Source organism: Pan troglodytes, chromosome 19 (assembly GCF_028858775.2).
Source record: "Pan troglodytes isolate AG18354 chromosome 19, NHGRI_mPanTro3-v2.0_pri, whole genome shotgun sequence".
Taxonomy (NCBI): domain Eukaryota; kingdom Metazoa; phylum Chordata; class Mammalia; order Primates; family Hominidae; genus Pan; species Pan troglodytes.
The window spans coordinates 68,161,340-68,177,293 of NC_072417.2; the positions used below are offsets into that span (position 1 = coordinate 68,161,340).

The following is a 15,954-nucleotide window of genomic DNA, read 5'->3' on the forward strand; positions in this document are numbered from 1 at the left end:
GAAATTTCTTTCACACCAAAAAGAAGCCTGAAAGAAGGTAATCCAGGGCTGCCGTGGAGGTTTCAGAGTGTCGGGGACCATGTTCCAATTATCTTTCTGTTCCACCATCTTTACTGCGGTACCACATGAACCAAAAGAACTGCTCAAATTCCATCAGTTCCTCTTTCTTTCCTTCCTTCCTTTCATCTTTTTTCTTTCTCTTTCTTTCTCCCTTACTAATCCGCATGGACAAGAAGTGCTTACCCCGACTTTTGAAAGGAGACTTCCTAATAGTACTCTATGGCACTTCCCCTTGTATCTCATTGGCTAGTACCTAGTTAGTTACATGGCCGCATGGAGATGTACAAGGGGCTGAGAAATGTCTTTTAGCGGCATGGCAGTGTTTTCAGCCGAAAATTGTGGTTGGTTCGGTTACTAAGGAGCAAGGAGAGAATGGACATTGGAATACAATTAACAGTCTCTGAATTTTTAATCACTAATGGATACCAAAAGGAGAAAGAACTTTTCCCTTAAGGGGAAGAGCCTGATGAAAGAGAGAAGTAAGTGGCAGAGAAAGCTTTTTAGTTTACTATTTGTGTAAGCCTGCCCCTAACAAGCCAAAAATTAGAAGATTTTATGTTGAACCTAATTCCTATCAACTTCAGTTCTGCTCTCAAAGACAAGATGTTAACCAAATATAATTCATGTTTTAGAGTGTCACTTGTAAATCTGATATAGTAGGATTCTTTTGCCATTTTACTTGTGCCAAATCATATAAACTAAGAAATAGTTTGATTTTTGGTTCTAGGACAATGTCATAAATTTGGTATTAGCTAAAGTGCTAGTCTTGGGGAAAAAATGAGGTAGTAGTAAAATCAGGAAGCTAATCTTCAATAGGCACTTAATCCATAAATAGCTGACTTCCCTTGGGTGTTTAATCCTGGTCGACTGTTTCTGGTATTGATTATTTTCCCTGGGTTGTAAAGTTTGTAATGAAAAGTTTTATTCTTTGGAGATTTGAAAAATTGCTTTTCATGAGTCCTTTATCTTCCAGGCCCTAAATTATCTTGGTATTCAGCCCACAAAGGAACAACACCAAGCCCTGAGACAGCAAGTACAAGCAGACTCAAAAGGGACAGTGTCTTTTGGAGGTAATATTAGGTTTATTGTGTTGTATTATCACTGAATCATCATTCAAGAGTTATGGTGACACATTTTCATTAAGAGTGTTTGTTCTTTAGAAGGAGAGAATGAAAAGTAAAACTACATCCATTTCAAGTTCCTTAATCAGTACCCGAAGAACTCAGCTGGAATTACTGACCTGGCAGGGTCAGCAGAAAGAAGAATTTCATTAGGACCTTTCAGCTCTAAAATATCATCATTCTGTCATATTCTTTTTATTTTTTATTTATTGCATAAACATTGCTTTAGTAATAACAAAAGAAACAGTACAAAATATGGAAGTTCTAATTTCACTACTGTGAGATTAATTCGAATCCTTTTTCAGCTAATATAATATAGTAAATATTTTTATGATGCTACCTAGAGTCATCCCTTGATATGGGAGGGGAATTGTTTCCAGGACCCCTGCATATACCCAAATCCAGCCATACTCAATCTCATAGACAGCCTTGCAGAACCCACATATAGTAAAAATTTACCCTCCACATATGTGGCTTTTCCAACCCGCAAATACTGTATTTTTTATGCATTTGGTTGAAAAAACTTGATGTATAAGTGAACCTGTGTAGTTCAAGCCTATGTTGTTCAGGGGTCAACTCTATTCTTATTAAAGATACCATAATGTACCACTTAGTTGTTGTACTATAATATTAAGCCTTTCTACTATTGTGAATTTTGATGGTTTCTCAGTAGCTGATATTACAAATCTGTATTTATCAACATTATGAATGTAGCTGTTTTTCTTTCTTAAGCCAAATCCTCACAAATGATTTGGACTTTTGATACATATTGGTAAATTGTTTTTCAGAGATATTTTGCACATATATTCGTTCTACCACTAGTAATGTTTGAATATAACACTTTTTGTCTTCTTGTAACTATTAAGTAATTTTTTCTTGTATAATAGATGTAACATTGTATTATTTATAAAGCATCTGTATTGCTGAAAAAAAATTGACCTTTTGGTTTTTAAGTGATGAAAAAAAGATATTTTTCATCCCATCTCCACTTGAAAATCATCCCAAAATAATAATGAAAACAAGAAACAGAAAAACGCATACAAGTAAAATCACAATATCTAAGGACAGAAAAATGGGTGAGGAAAGTAAACAAATTTGTGAGCAGAGGCAGATAAAGCCCAAGTGTGTGAAGATAGAGGAAAATCACAATGAGGAACAAGTTGATTTGACCCTAAAATGATTTAAGAATTGAAGACATCAAGTACTTCTGGAGACTGAGTTTTTAGGCAGGATATTAAAACAGGATTGTTGGAAATCTTTATAAGGAGAATTATGCAAGCTCTTCTCTGCTCTTTCTCAAGTAGTCCAGCATCTACCACTGTACACCTCCAGGAGAAAAGAAGTATATTCCTTTGAGAAATTAAACCAGAGATCGTGGACCTATAGTTGCTAGCTGCAAGGGAGTTTGTGGAGTATATAGTGAGTCATCACTCGTAATATGCACCCAGATTGCTCAGGGAACTTTGCTGCCATGTTATTACTATAGGCAGAAGACTATGGTATTCTCTCTGAAGAAGCTGAACAAAAATGTCAGCTGGCCACCAGATTGTCCTGTAGTGAAAGCTGCCAGTTGACAAAGCAAGTTACACACACAAAATTTCCAACCAACTTTTTTAGTGCCAGATTCTTAAATATGAACTCATAGTCAAGAGTCACCAGAGATTTGGAGAAATCCTCCAACATAAAATATAGAACCCAAAACTATCAGACAAACAGAAAAAAGGAACTCAGAAAAAAAGAAATAAAGAAGCACAGAAGAGAATTTCAGGTAGGAGGTCAGGTGCAGTGACTCACACCTGTAATCCCAGCACTTTAGGAGGCCAAGGTGGGTGGGTCACCTGAGGTGAGGAGTTCAAGACCAGCCTGGCCAATATGGTGAAACCCCGTCTCTATTAAAAATACAAAAATCAGCTGGGCATGGTGGTGCACGCCTGTAATCCCAGCTACTCAGGAGGCTGAGGCAAGAGAATCGCTTGAACCTGGGCAGTGGAGGTTGCAGTGAGCCAAGATCGTGCCACTGCACTCCAGCCTGGGTGACAGAATGAGACTTCATCTCAATAAATAAATAAATAAATAAATAAATAAATAAATTCAGGTAAACTCTCATAACATCTTTAAAGAGAAAAGTGAAGGTAATGCAACCATGAAATAAAGTAGGATATTGTAAAACAGGAACAATCAGAGAATATTTAAAAGAATCCTTGGAAATTAAAAATACAGTAGCCAAAGTGGAAAATATTTGAGGATACATAGATGAGTAAGTTACTCTCCATGTCAGAAGAAGCCTATGAACTGTTCTTTTTCCTCTTTGCCACGTGGCCTTGGACAGTTGAAGGCATTTAACCTGTCTCAGCCTCAATTTTTTTCATCTGTAAAATGGACAGGATAAGAGGACCTACCTCAGAAGACTGTTGGGAGGATGAAATTGCTAAGCACCGTGCCTGCCATACAGCAGCGGTTACATAAACATTAGCTGCTGCTATTAATAATTGCTATCAAACCTCAGGTTCTTCCAGCTAGAAAAGCCATAAATCATAATATTGTCAAATGTTTCAGAAAAAGTTCTACTCGTAATACAAGGGTTGAAAAACTATAGGTCCACGATATATATTTGCTTTATTATTATCTTAGCTGAATTATTAATTTTAGCAAAGTTAACTGAAGTAAGTTCAGACCAATTTGTCTCTTCTTATTTGAACTTACATTTACCTATCACTCTAGTCAATACTATTTTAAGATAATTTATGTGGGTTAAATTTGAAACATTAGCAACTTCATATAGAATAAAGTAAGATTTAGAAGGGGTTAAATGCTATGTTCTTACTTAAATGTGTTCCATTTTAGATTTTGTCCAGGTTGCCAGAAACTTGTTTTGCTTGCAGTTGGATGAAGTAAATGTTGGTGCACATGAAATTTCCAATATATTAGATTCACAGGTAGAGTATGCCCTATAGAATTGCTTTGACATGTATAAGTCACAAGTCTTGAATGTTATATGTCATATGTGTAGGCTTTTTTCACTTAAAAATAGAAATAATACATGTTTCTTGCATAAATATATAAATACAAATCAATTTAAAATCAAAAGTAAAAGTTCATCCTGATATTCATTCTCCTCTCTCACTAGCCTCTTGTGCTACTATCACACCTAAGTTTACCAGTATTGACAATTTGATATGTGGAGGATATGTGCTATAACTAGCTAGCTAGACAAACTGACAGATACCATGTGTGCATGTGTCCATTCTAATGTTTTATCTCTCTATAATATACACACAGAAAAGCACCTATATAATGTATATATACTATGAAATTTTATAGCCTAAACCATCCTTATTTAATTAGCATCCAGATCAAGAAACATAATATTAAATAAATACATTACCAGATGCTCTCCTGCCCCCAGGTTCCTTTTTGATTGCTAGTAACACCCCTGTACCCCCACAAAAAATTGGGTAACTACTCTTTCACCTTCTAACAATGTAGATTGGTTTTGCCTCTTTTTGTGCTTTATGTAAAATGGGATTGTGAAGTCTATTAGCTTCAATCATGTGTTCTATAGAAGTTTGACATTTATATTATTGAATATTTTAGTCCTTTTCATTGTGGATTTTTGGTAGTTTTATCCTCTTAAGGACCTCCTTCTTAATTTATGTTCTATATAATTTGTATATTTAATTAAAAAATTCATTCATTATGCATGGCAAACCACCTGTTTTTGTTCCACCGTCATTTATTTAAAAACCCATCTTCATTTTTGCCATTGATTTGAAATGCAAACTTTATCATATACTAAATTTCTATCTAGATACACAGATCTGTTTTTCTATCTAGCATTTGAATGTTTCTTACCTTAAAATCGACTTAGTCTCATGATATAGTTATAACAACTTTTCATTGGTTGATTTTTTTTTTGGTTTCCAGTGATTAAAATAATTGGATATATAAATATATTTTTTTAAAAGAAACCTGTTATTATACAATTCTTTTAAATGTTACCAGTAGAATATAAATACTACAATATTTTATACCCGTAACCATCTATTTCAAAGAAAATTCATGCATTATCCTTTTATGCTCAAAACTTCATCTTTTCTTTTTCCCTGTTAGCTCTTATTTCTTCTGTTCCATATAGACCTGGAATCTTATCCTGATAACACATAATTGTATGCTTGCGAAATGATCACCCTATCATTTTGCTGCAAAAAAAACTTTAAATGAATTAAAATGATTTGTTTTATTTTCCTATGTTTATAAGGCTTTACAAATTAAAATTTTCTTCCGTATTGAATTATAATTATACTTATTATTGGTACATAATTAATAAAATTAGAAATCTGATGTAACTTTTGATCAATCATTTTTATGAACATATTAAAAATATAAATCTGTATTTCAATGGGATGAAAGAATTCTTTTCATGCCAGCTCTGTCCCTTATGAAATTACCATATTTACCTGGGAATTTCTGGACTCTTTATTCTGGTGGCTTCTTGGCTTCATAAGTCTTGATATCTGATAAGATGTTCTCGTACCTTATTTGTATTTATCTTATTTACTTTTAATTGACAAATAATAATTTTATATATTGTGTACAATATGACTTAGAATGTGTATACATTGTGGAATGGCTCAATTGAGCTAATTAACATATGCTTTACCTCAAATAATTTATCTTTTTTTATAGTGAGAACACTTAAAATCTACTCTCTTAGCAATTTTCAAAATGCAATACATCGTTATTAACTGTAGTCGCCATGTTGTACAATATATCTCTTGAACTTTTTTCTGCTGTCTTATGGAAATGTTATGTCCTTTGGCATCACTTCAGACTGCCCCCCAGACCTCCTGCCATTCTTTTAAAATATTGCTTTGGCTAATCTTCAGTCTTATCTTGTCCATATGAGTTCCATGAAAAATTTTGCTCTGTTGAATTTATAGATTATCTTGGGAAGAATCAACGTCTTTATAAATTTAAGTTTCTGTGAACATGTTATGGCTTCTCATGTGTTTATATCTTCTTTGATGTCAATATATTTTATATATTTTTAATTAATTATATTTTAATAATCTAGTCACCTTACGCTTTTTGTTGCCGTTAAAATTAATGGTATCTTTTAAAAATTTGTTTCATTTTAAATTTATTTTGTTTTACATAAAATTAATTTTTATATGTTTACCTTATATCTTACAACCTTGTTATACCCATTGGCTTTTTATTTTCCAGAAAGTCTTCAACATTTTTTGTTCTAATGACACCCTTTCTGAGTTGCTAATAGTCTTATTAACTTATATATTTCTTTATTTTTGTTTCTGTTTTCAGATATACTTTTAAATAAATGATATGGTCAGTCAAGTTCTTTGAATGCTGCTAGAAACCCTAAATTCAAGCAGGAGAATAGATATGTTACATATTTTTAATAACTTTTTCTTTTAGTTCAAGTTTAAAAACAAAAATTGCACCTTTATTTCATGGTTATATTTAGAGCTCTACTGTTTTCAAGTGATATGCTTTACTGACAGGAAGTTTGAATAGTGTTTATTATTAATTACATGATTTCAAATTCCAGAAACACAGAGTATATAAATATATAATTAATTTATTGAACAAATAAGTCTGACCACTCATTTAAAAAATGATGCATGTCACTTTTTTTAATGTTTCAAATCACTGTGTTCTCTTTTGTAAGCAATCTCTTTTACTGCTAAGCATGTTGCCCATTGCAGTCACCCACAGATCTGGTTGTTCTGTAACCCTCAGGAGAGTACCCAGTTCTCCCAGAATGAAGCACTGATTTATCAGAACTAATTTTGTTGCATTTATTCAAAGAGAACTAAAGCTGTATTCAAGGCACACAGTTTTCATTCCGCTGATTCAGGTGTTGTGTATTAATCTACCTAATGTTGATGTCAGGGAGCATTGTTTTTTACTGCCAAACAGTTCTCAGAGCTGCCATACTCATTTTTGATGAGGAAGGCAAAGATGGTTGGGTAGTTTACAACAAGCCAATGAAATGGGCAATTCAGAGTATTTTGTATGAGCAAGCAAATCTTTTTTAGCAGCTGCAAATGGATGGTCATGCTCCAGGTTAGCAATTTATTTCCTCCTTACCAATATAATTTTAGGGCAGATAAGAATGTGTTTATAGTTTGGAAGTTGTTGGGATTAAAAAAAAATATGTTCAACCTGTGAGACTTTGACAGCAAAAGCAAAGCGCTAATGGCAATTGTGCAAGAGTCACTAATTCCAGACATGTCAATAATTCTGACATGTCAATGATTTCCAATTTGTGGCTTCAGATCAAAATGTCGTGCAATAGAATTATATTAATTTTTTATTATATTTTTTCACTTGAGTCCAGAATAAGAAAACATATTTTACACCATACTCACATATATAACTGAAACAAAAGCCTGTCAAAGCATTAGTTACCTTTTCTATGTACATTGCATTCTTATTTAATATTCACTTGTATTTCATTAAAACTTTGGTTTCACGATTCGCTAATGGGTGATGTAACAGTCTGAAGAAACATTATAAAAATCACAGTTTTAGTCATGTGCCTCACCAAAAGCAAATAAAAAATAACTGATTGTTTTGCAGTGTAATTCCCTACTTTTTTGAATTCAAAAGCAGTTTAGTCCCCCATCTGAAGTATGCCAATCAGTCTGTAGTTACAGATGCTGACTGTCTGTGAGGGTGGGAAATTCCACTATGGTTACCCCCTCAACCATCTCAGTTTCACAAACAACAGGCCTGGGTCATTCTGTTAGGCATGTATGTCTTTTACTCATGTTTTCTTTTTTTGGCTGATAATGATGGCTTGTCTTTCTTAATTTATTTTTTTAAATATTATTACTGAAATCTAATATATACAGAATAAAGTACAAAAAGTGTACAATTTGATGAATTTTTATTATGTGTCTCACATGGAATCACCACTCAAAACGCTCCCTCAGGCCACCTTCCCAGTCAGCCGCCACTCCCACCTTTACATTGGAACCAGTATTTTGACTTATAACAACATAGATTATTTTTGCCCCTTATTGAATTTCATAATAAATAGAATTATAGAATATGTACTCTTTTGTAACTTGCTGCTTTTCCTCATTATTTTGTCTGACTCATAAGATCTCTTGAGATGCTATCTTTTAAGTAGGAATTGCTGAGTCAGTATAAAGTCAGTCCTACTTTTGTTTGTTTGACAACTTTTGGGTTTGGAAGAATATGACATTTAGAACCAAAAATATAATTATCTTACTGTGAGTCTAATCATCATTGCTACATTAGAAAATTCACACAGTGCTACACCTGCTGCTGGCACAAGGTTATATGCAGAAAGGGCAAGGCTGGAGCCCACATTTAGCACTACTCTAAACCTAGCAATAGCAGAATATAGTCCATCATAGTATGATTTTACCAGACTAATCAAGTACTGTATCATTAATGGATTATCTTAAAATTATAGAGAGAACACTAAATTCCCTAAAATAGATTTTTCACAGTTTGGGCTCTTGTTAAGTCAATTTAGTGGGCTGCGACTACCATTTTAAACAAGTGAAATAGAACAAAATGGAAAATACCAAAGGGAACTGTATATGATAAAACTGAGTAATGTTTCACTTCTACTGGATCATAGTATGTATCATATTTCTCACCACGTATAGCAGTAAATACTTTAGAGCCACTTCCCTAATGAAAACACGAAATATATATTGAACAACTGCAGTGTGCATGTTTTGTTATGTGCACATGTTATTAAGATAGGTAAAACTTGGCCTACATATTTTAAGGAAAAGTCATGTGCCCAAATAATTATAGTAAGAAAAGCTACATAGTGTGGCAAGGCCATAAGAGTAATAAAGCTTAGAACATTCAGAAAAGATTCATAACAGTTGGCATTTGAGTAAATTTTGAGGGATAAATAGGATTTTATGTGCTCAAGAGGTGAGTAGGGAGTGATAAAAGTATTAGCATAAACAAAAAAATTAGAACGTAATGCACACAGAGAGTAGTCTACTTAAAAAAAAAAAGATAATTGGGTTCATTCAGATGACAGAGTTATGCCTCAAAGGGTAAATGTTAAGTTTAGAAGTCTGTACTTTACTCAGTAGTCAGTGAGGAGCCATTAAGGAAAACAGTTAAATGACAAAAGTGATATTTTAGAAAGAGGAATCATATGTGTTGGTTATCTAGGAAGGGAGTGAAAGTGGTGGTAGGTAGTCTAGATAGAGGACTATAGAAATAATCCAAATAAAGATAGTAAAGAACTAAAGTATAGTGAAGGTGGGGAAAATAGAAAGGAAAGAAGTTATAGATCTAGATTACTTACCAAAAACAACAACTACAACAAGTATGTCATCAGTAGGACTTGCTGACCCTTTGGACATGAGAACTAAGGAAGAAGAATGAATTAAAAAAAAAAAACTCCAAAGTTTTGTCTAGGATAACTAAGAATATGATGGTACAGGTAGCATTTATAGAAATAGGGAAATAAGGAGAAAGCCTTTTTCAAAGTAGAGACCATGACAGATTGTGTTTTAGAGAGATTTAAGAAGCTGGCAAGTACAAATAACCAAAGGCCACTGGAAATTAGGAACTAGACACTGGGAAGGAATTTGGGAATATTTTGGAGAGTGATAGTTGAGGCATAATAGTGAATGTGCTCACTCAAACTTGTAGGGAAAAAAGAGAAAAGGGACAAACTTTGGGGAACCTCCCAAACCCCCTTTCTCCATTTAAGGAGTAGACATGAAAGTAACTCATTGGGAATAGCCTAAATGTGCAGAAGGGTAGGTGAGATGTTAGGATATCACAATCTAAAGAAGATAAAATTTCAAGGAAAAAAAGCCTTCAACAATGTTATATATAACAAAGAAGAAAGTTGGTGGGGGCCATTTTCTTTGTCAAGTAGCAGTTTTATTGGTGAAATTGAAAGTAATCATTTTAGAAATATGGGAGTGAGAGGAAAGATGTATAAGCCAGATAATAAGAAGTGAAAGGAATGAGCAGGGAAATGGAAGGAGAAAAGAAGATACCCAGAAATTTTTAGGTGAATAGGATGGTAAAGTCACACACAATTTTATAAGGAAAGAAGGTAATTGAATAGGTCTCTAATGGAAGGCCTTATCAATAAAATTAGACTGACAACGAAGTTAACTGTTTTGTAACTGTTTCTGTTTAAAATGAATTGAGATTAGGGAATATGGCCAATGGAATAGTAGTTATCCAGAACTGATACAAGTCAAGTAACTTAAAATATGTTGGAGCAGCAACAGTGAAGGGAGAGGTGAAGTCAGACCTAATCAGCACAGTCCAATGACCTATAGTATGTATTTCCTGACATCTCCAGAAGGAGACTCTAGAAAGCAGAGTAGAAATGATTTACAATGTTATTTACCAGCTGTTGCAAAGTTCGGGGGATCCAAGGATCACAAATGATATTGCGAGAACCAGACAGGAAACAGATGTGGAAGGTTAAGGAATATAAATTTCAGTAGTTACTGATAGATTTTGAGAACACGTATCTGTCTGGAATTGTTGCTGTTAAATAACAATTCATTTGCCGCTTCCTTAGCTGAAGTATATTTGAATGGAACTATACAAAAAAGTCATTGAGCACAAAGGGGCTTTTCAAAGAATTCACAAGGAACATCCACAGCCAATTCTCTGGCTGCAAGTTTTTGCTGCACAGTCCAAAATAGCAGTGGGATTATAAAACTTTTTTTTAAGTCATGGTTCTATGACTATTTTGCCTCTCAAAATAGTACCATAGATTCTTTTACGCATGCTTTACCTACATGGTGTTAAGTTCAAAAGTTTATTATCACATCCCTAAAATCCCAATCCTAGTTTCTCTTAATAAATTATTTTAGCTCTGGTATCTAAAATTTTATTTAAACTTTTTTTTTTTTTTTTTTTTTTTTTGAGACATGGTCTCACCCTGCCATCAGGCTGGAGTGCAGTGGTGCAATCTCGGCTCACTGCAGCCTTGACCTCCCCACCCATCTCAGTTTCCTGAATAGCTGGAACTACAGGAGTACCCCGCCATGTCTGGCTAATTTTGTTTATTTTTTGTAGAGACATGGTCTCATTATGTTGCCCAGGCTGATCTCAACCTCCTGGACTCAAGCAATCCTCCAGCCTCGGCCTCCCAATGTGCTGGCATTACAGACCTGGTCACTGCACCTGGCCTTATTTAAACTTCTGAATCCTGCTTATTTCACTTCTTAGGATGAGAAGATAGAGTAGGCCATATGAATGTTGAGTAGCAACATTGAGTTTCCCAGATTGTGTTTTGTTTACTTTAGTTCCATGAGCTAGTTCAAAAATCAATAAATGAAGGCAGCAGGGTAAGGAGGTTAGGGGTTTGTAGTATGGTGAAATTACTGAGGAAACATCACAAGGTATTATACTTTTTTTTTGGCAGTTCAAATGTTCTTTAGCATATTAAGGCTGTTGGAAGCCATACAGGAAATAAGGTTAATTTTTTCTAAATCATATACCGCTACCACCATCACTACCACTCAATTTTGCTTTTACACAAAGCCTGTTAATATCCTTTGGAACACACTCTGGGAAATATTATTACATTTTAAAATGTGTTCAAAATTAACAATATAGAAATGAATTCTTATGAGTGTTTGTGTTGAGTACTTCTGAGAGAGCAGAGTAACAGAGACATAAAGAATGTAGATCATGTAAATTATGGGCAATGTCCATAGATACCCAAAAGCTAATGTGACAGACCAAAAAGAACCAGTGATCTTCAGGGAAATAAGTTCTCCCCAAATATGAAGAATAATTCCTACTTCTGTTATTCTGGAGTTTGGAAAGCAAATATGAGTTTATTATATCCATTCCACCATGTTTTTTGTTGAATCTTTAATAAAAATCAGAGACTATGATTTGTGGGACTCTTGGAATGGCCATTTGTTAGCTGTGAAACCTTAGGCAAGTTATTAACATTTCTGAGCTTGTTTCTTCATCTGTAAAATGGAGACAAGGTGATTGATATTGAATATATACAGTCTTTAGCAATGCATCTGCACATATAAGTTTCCAATAAGTGGTTGATATTATTAATTGTTTTTATTATTTTTTTTCTACTCCACATTTGCCTTACCTATCTAAAGGGCCCTGCTTTAAGCCCATGCTTACATAACAACCACTTTCTCCACTTAGTCCTTTAAATTATATTTTCTTTAGTTGTTATAGCTTCCACGTAGGAGATGGCTGTAGTTAAACTTGGATTTTTATGTCTGATTAGACTATCATTGTTTTTACATTGTAATTGACAGTCAGAGACATCATGCTAGATGTACGAGATATGGTCATCTCTGCATTTTTTGTTATTGTTATTCACTTGTGCATAAATTATTAATATTATCTTCAATCTACAATTTCTGTGCAGGAATCTTTTTAAGCCGCTTGTCTGTTGCATTACATTTCATTTAGTTAAAACCAGATACATAATCGATAAATATACTTTACTAGGCTCGTGTAAACCATCTGATTTATAATGTACAGCATTTTGTTAGCCTTAGATACCATGCTATTAGAATGAATGTCTTTAGGGAATAGTTTATGTTGGTAATTCCTGAAGTCTTTTTGACATTATAAACACAGTCTTCGAATTTGGAATTTTAAGGAAAATTATATTGTTAAAATAATGATAAAGGTGACAATAAAATCAAAATTCTATTATAAGTGACAACAATGTAAGGTTAAAATGAATGAAATTGCTTTAATACTTTAATATCCCCTTTTATCTAATCAAATGACTCCAACATAAGAAACTGAATTTTGTTATTAGAATACAAAAGCCTAAGATTAGTCAAAAAGGATTTTTATGTTACCTCTCATAATTAGCATCTAATGCACAACCTTTCTCTTATATTTTAATGTTGATAGCTTCTTCCTTGTGATTCTTCAGAAGCAGATGAAATGGAAAGGCTCAAGTGTGAAAGAGATGATGCCTTGAAAGAAGTAAATACACTTAAGGTAACCTCTAATTTAGTTTCCTTATGTTTTCTTCAGAAAAAAAAGAAAAAGAAAAAAATCCTATATTGGATTCTGAAGCATTGGGGCTTAATTTTATTTTTAATGGAAAAATATTAATATCAAATAGTAAAAATCAGATTCTTTATTCAGTTGGCCTTTAGAGAATTAATTTTTGGTCTACATATTTATATTTCACAATATCTGTGCAACATTTAGTGTGAACAATGGTTTTTGCTCATGTCTTCTGTTGAGGTTTCTTCTTATCCTTTTTATTCTGTCTCATTGGTGGCCAGGGCAGAATTAGATGAAGAGCCAATAAAGCAAGTCGTGGCAATTTTGGATCCTGTGAGTTCTTTGGGAAATACATTTTTTTTCATGTGCAGGGCTATTCTTAAGGGACATCATGTTTTGCTAACGTAATTTGGAATTAAGACAATATTATTTTAGAGAGGAAAAAAACACACATATCCCAAATATACTATAACATTTTTCTTCTCTTTTTTTGTTTGTTTGGTTTTTTGATTCTTGTTTTTGTTTTGTGTTTTTGAAACAGGGTCTCACTCTGTCGCCCAGGCTGGAGTGCAATACTGCAATCACGTCTCACTGCAGTCTCAACCTCCTGGGTTCAAGCGATTCTCCCACCTCAACCTCCCAAGTAACTGGGACAACATGTCCATGCCACCATGCTCAGCTAATTTTTTAAAAAATTTTTATTTTGTAGAGATGGTGTCTCACTATTTTGTTCAGACTGGTCTCAAACACCTGGGCTCAAATGACCCACCTACCTCAGCCTCTCAAAGTGCTGGGTTTACAGGTGTGAGCCACCATGTCTGGCCTTGATTCTCTTTATGTGGTTTCATTCTGTTTTTAGAAGAATATTACATTTAAATTATATCCTAATTTTTATAGAAAGCTATATTTTCCAAATCTTTAGGAAAAGCAACATAACTACTTGATTTACCACTAATTCACCATAGGCACATATTTTTAAAATTATTTTATTAAATAAGGTATAGTATATTGATAATTATTTAATTTTTATTAAATAGAAAATCTTTACACCAAAAGGAAAGAAAATTTGTTTTGCTACCTTAGTTTTTATAATCTCAACCTCTAGAGGAAGCCATTGTTGCAAATATATTATTTATCTTTTCATAGATTTTTCTCTACACAGAAAATTATATTTTTTAAAAATAGGCAGGGCATGATGGCTGACACCTTTAATCGCAGTACTTTAGGAGGCTGAGGCAAGAGGATTACTTGAGCTCAGGAGTTTAACATCAGCCTGGGCAACATAGCAGGACCCCATCTCTACTATTTAAAACATAAAAACAAAAATAAATAAATCTATGTATATGTGGGGACAGGGAGTATGTGAGAAATTTCTGTACTTTCCCTTCAATTTTGCTATGAATCCAAAACCGCTTCAAAAAATAATAAAGCCTTAAAAAATTTTTTTCCAGTATGTGTGTATTTTCACTTCTATGTAAGTCGCTTCATCCACACTTTTTTTTTTTACAACTTGCCTTCTTTTTTTTTCTCTCTCTCTCTCTTTATAAGAATTATATCTCAGGCAGCTTTTCAGGTTAATATACACAGATCTACCAAATTCTTCTCAATAACTGTCCTATACATTAAATAGTTATTTGGCCAGTTCCCTATTGATGGACATTAGACTATTTCCAGTTTTTAAAAATAATTTCATCTTCAGCAGCTTTGTAGATGTATCTTTGGGCATTTGTACAGTATATACACAGAATGAATGTCTGAAAATATAATTGCTTTATTAAAAGATATAGACACTTAAAATTTTGCATATGTTACCATATTCCCTTTGAAAAGGTTTTGCCAATTCACATTCCTTCCTAAAGTATATGAGCATTTCACTACTATAAGAGTATTTTATATATTTCTTTTCTTACCTTTGAAACCGCTATCTTTCCACATTTTTTAGTGCAACAATTGTTTTGATGGAAAATAAAAATTTAGTTTTAAAAATACATTGACAATGATTTCCTTATATTCTCTTAGAAAACTTCCCCAGTGTTGGTTACCTTAATAAGATAACTTTTTATGTATTCTTTTATCGCCACCTAAACCATTAGACTTGTGGTTTATCAGAATTTTCAGAGGCTCTCAGATCTTTTTCATTTCCTTATAGTTTATCATTGTTAACTTTAGTGATATATTTGATTTTATTTTAATATCAACAGTAATTATTAGAATGTTAATTTGAAAGTGTATATGTCATGTTAATTTAACATTTCAATAAGACTTCCCTGAGGAGTCATTCAATAAATCAGGATTTACCTTTAAAGTTCATGAAATGTAACTGAATATACCCTGATATGACAAAACCTAAACTCCCAGATAAGCCGGCAACCAGCTAGCTCAGTTGGTTAGAATATGGTACAAAAATTCCAGATAAAACAAATTTTACATGTTATAATTACCTTTACCTCAAAACCTACCTATTGGCTGGCCAGTTAAAGAAGCCATATAAAGTAGTATACAAAGCAATAAATATTTCGTTAAAGGTAATGTTTTTGTTTTCAGTTTTTCTACTTGTATTGTACACTCATAAAAAGCAGAGGTTGTTAAATGAAGTTCATAAAGCATTTAGGTGGTGTCTCATCACTTTTCATTATCCTGTGACATCTCTATTCTTCATGTCTAATATGAGGTACAAATAAAAATGAAACCAAGATAATTTTATGTCAATAGCTAATTTTTATCTTGCAAGAATAGTTTTTAAAAGTGCTGTGGGCTT

General features: G+C 33.2%; 1 protein-coding gene across 7 annotated transcripts in view; it reads left to right on the plus strand.

Moving 5' to 3' along the window:
* Positions 1-15,954, plus strand: part of STXBP4 (syntaxin binding protein 4) — a 242,518-nt gene that overhangs the window by 61,750 nt on the left and 164,814 nt on the right. For all 7 annotated transcript variants that reach the window (XR_010153343.1, XR_010153342.1, XR_010153344.1 and 4 more), the window contains 3 exons: positions 1,034-1,130; positions 4,026-4,117; positions 13,095-13,184. Coding sequence is in view for 4 of the 7 variants with exons in the window: in XM_523800.9 (XP_523800.3) it covers positions 1,034-1,130; positions 4,026-4,117; positions 13,095-13,184 (279 nt within the window). In the remaining 3 variants the exon portion in view is untranslated. The remainder of the gene's footprint in view (positions 1-1,033; positions 1,131-4,025; positions 4,118-13,094; positions 13,185-15,954) is intronic.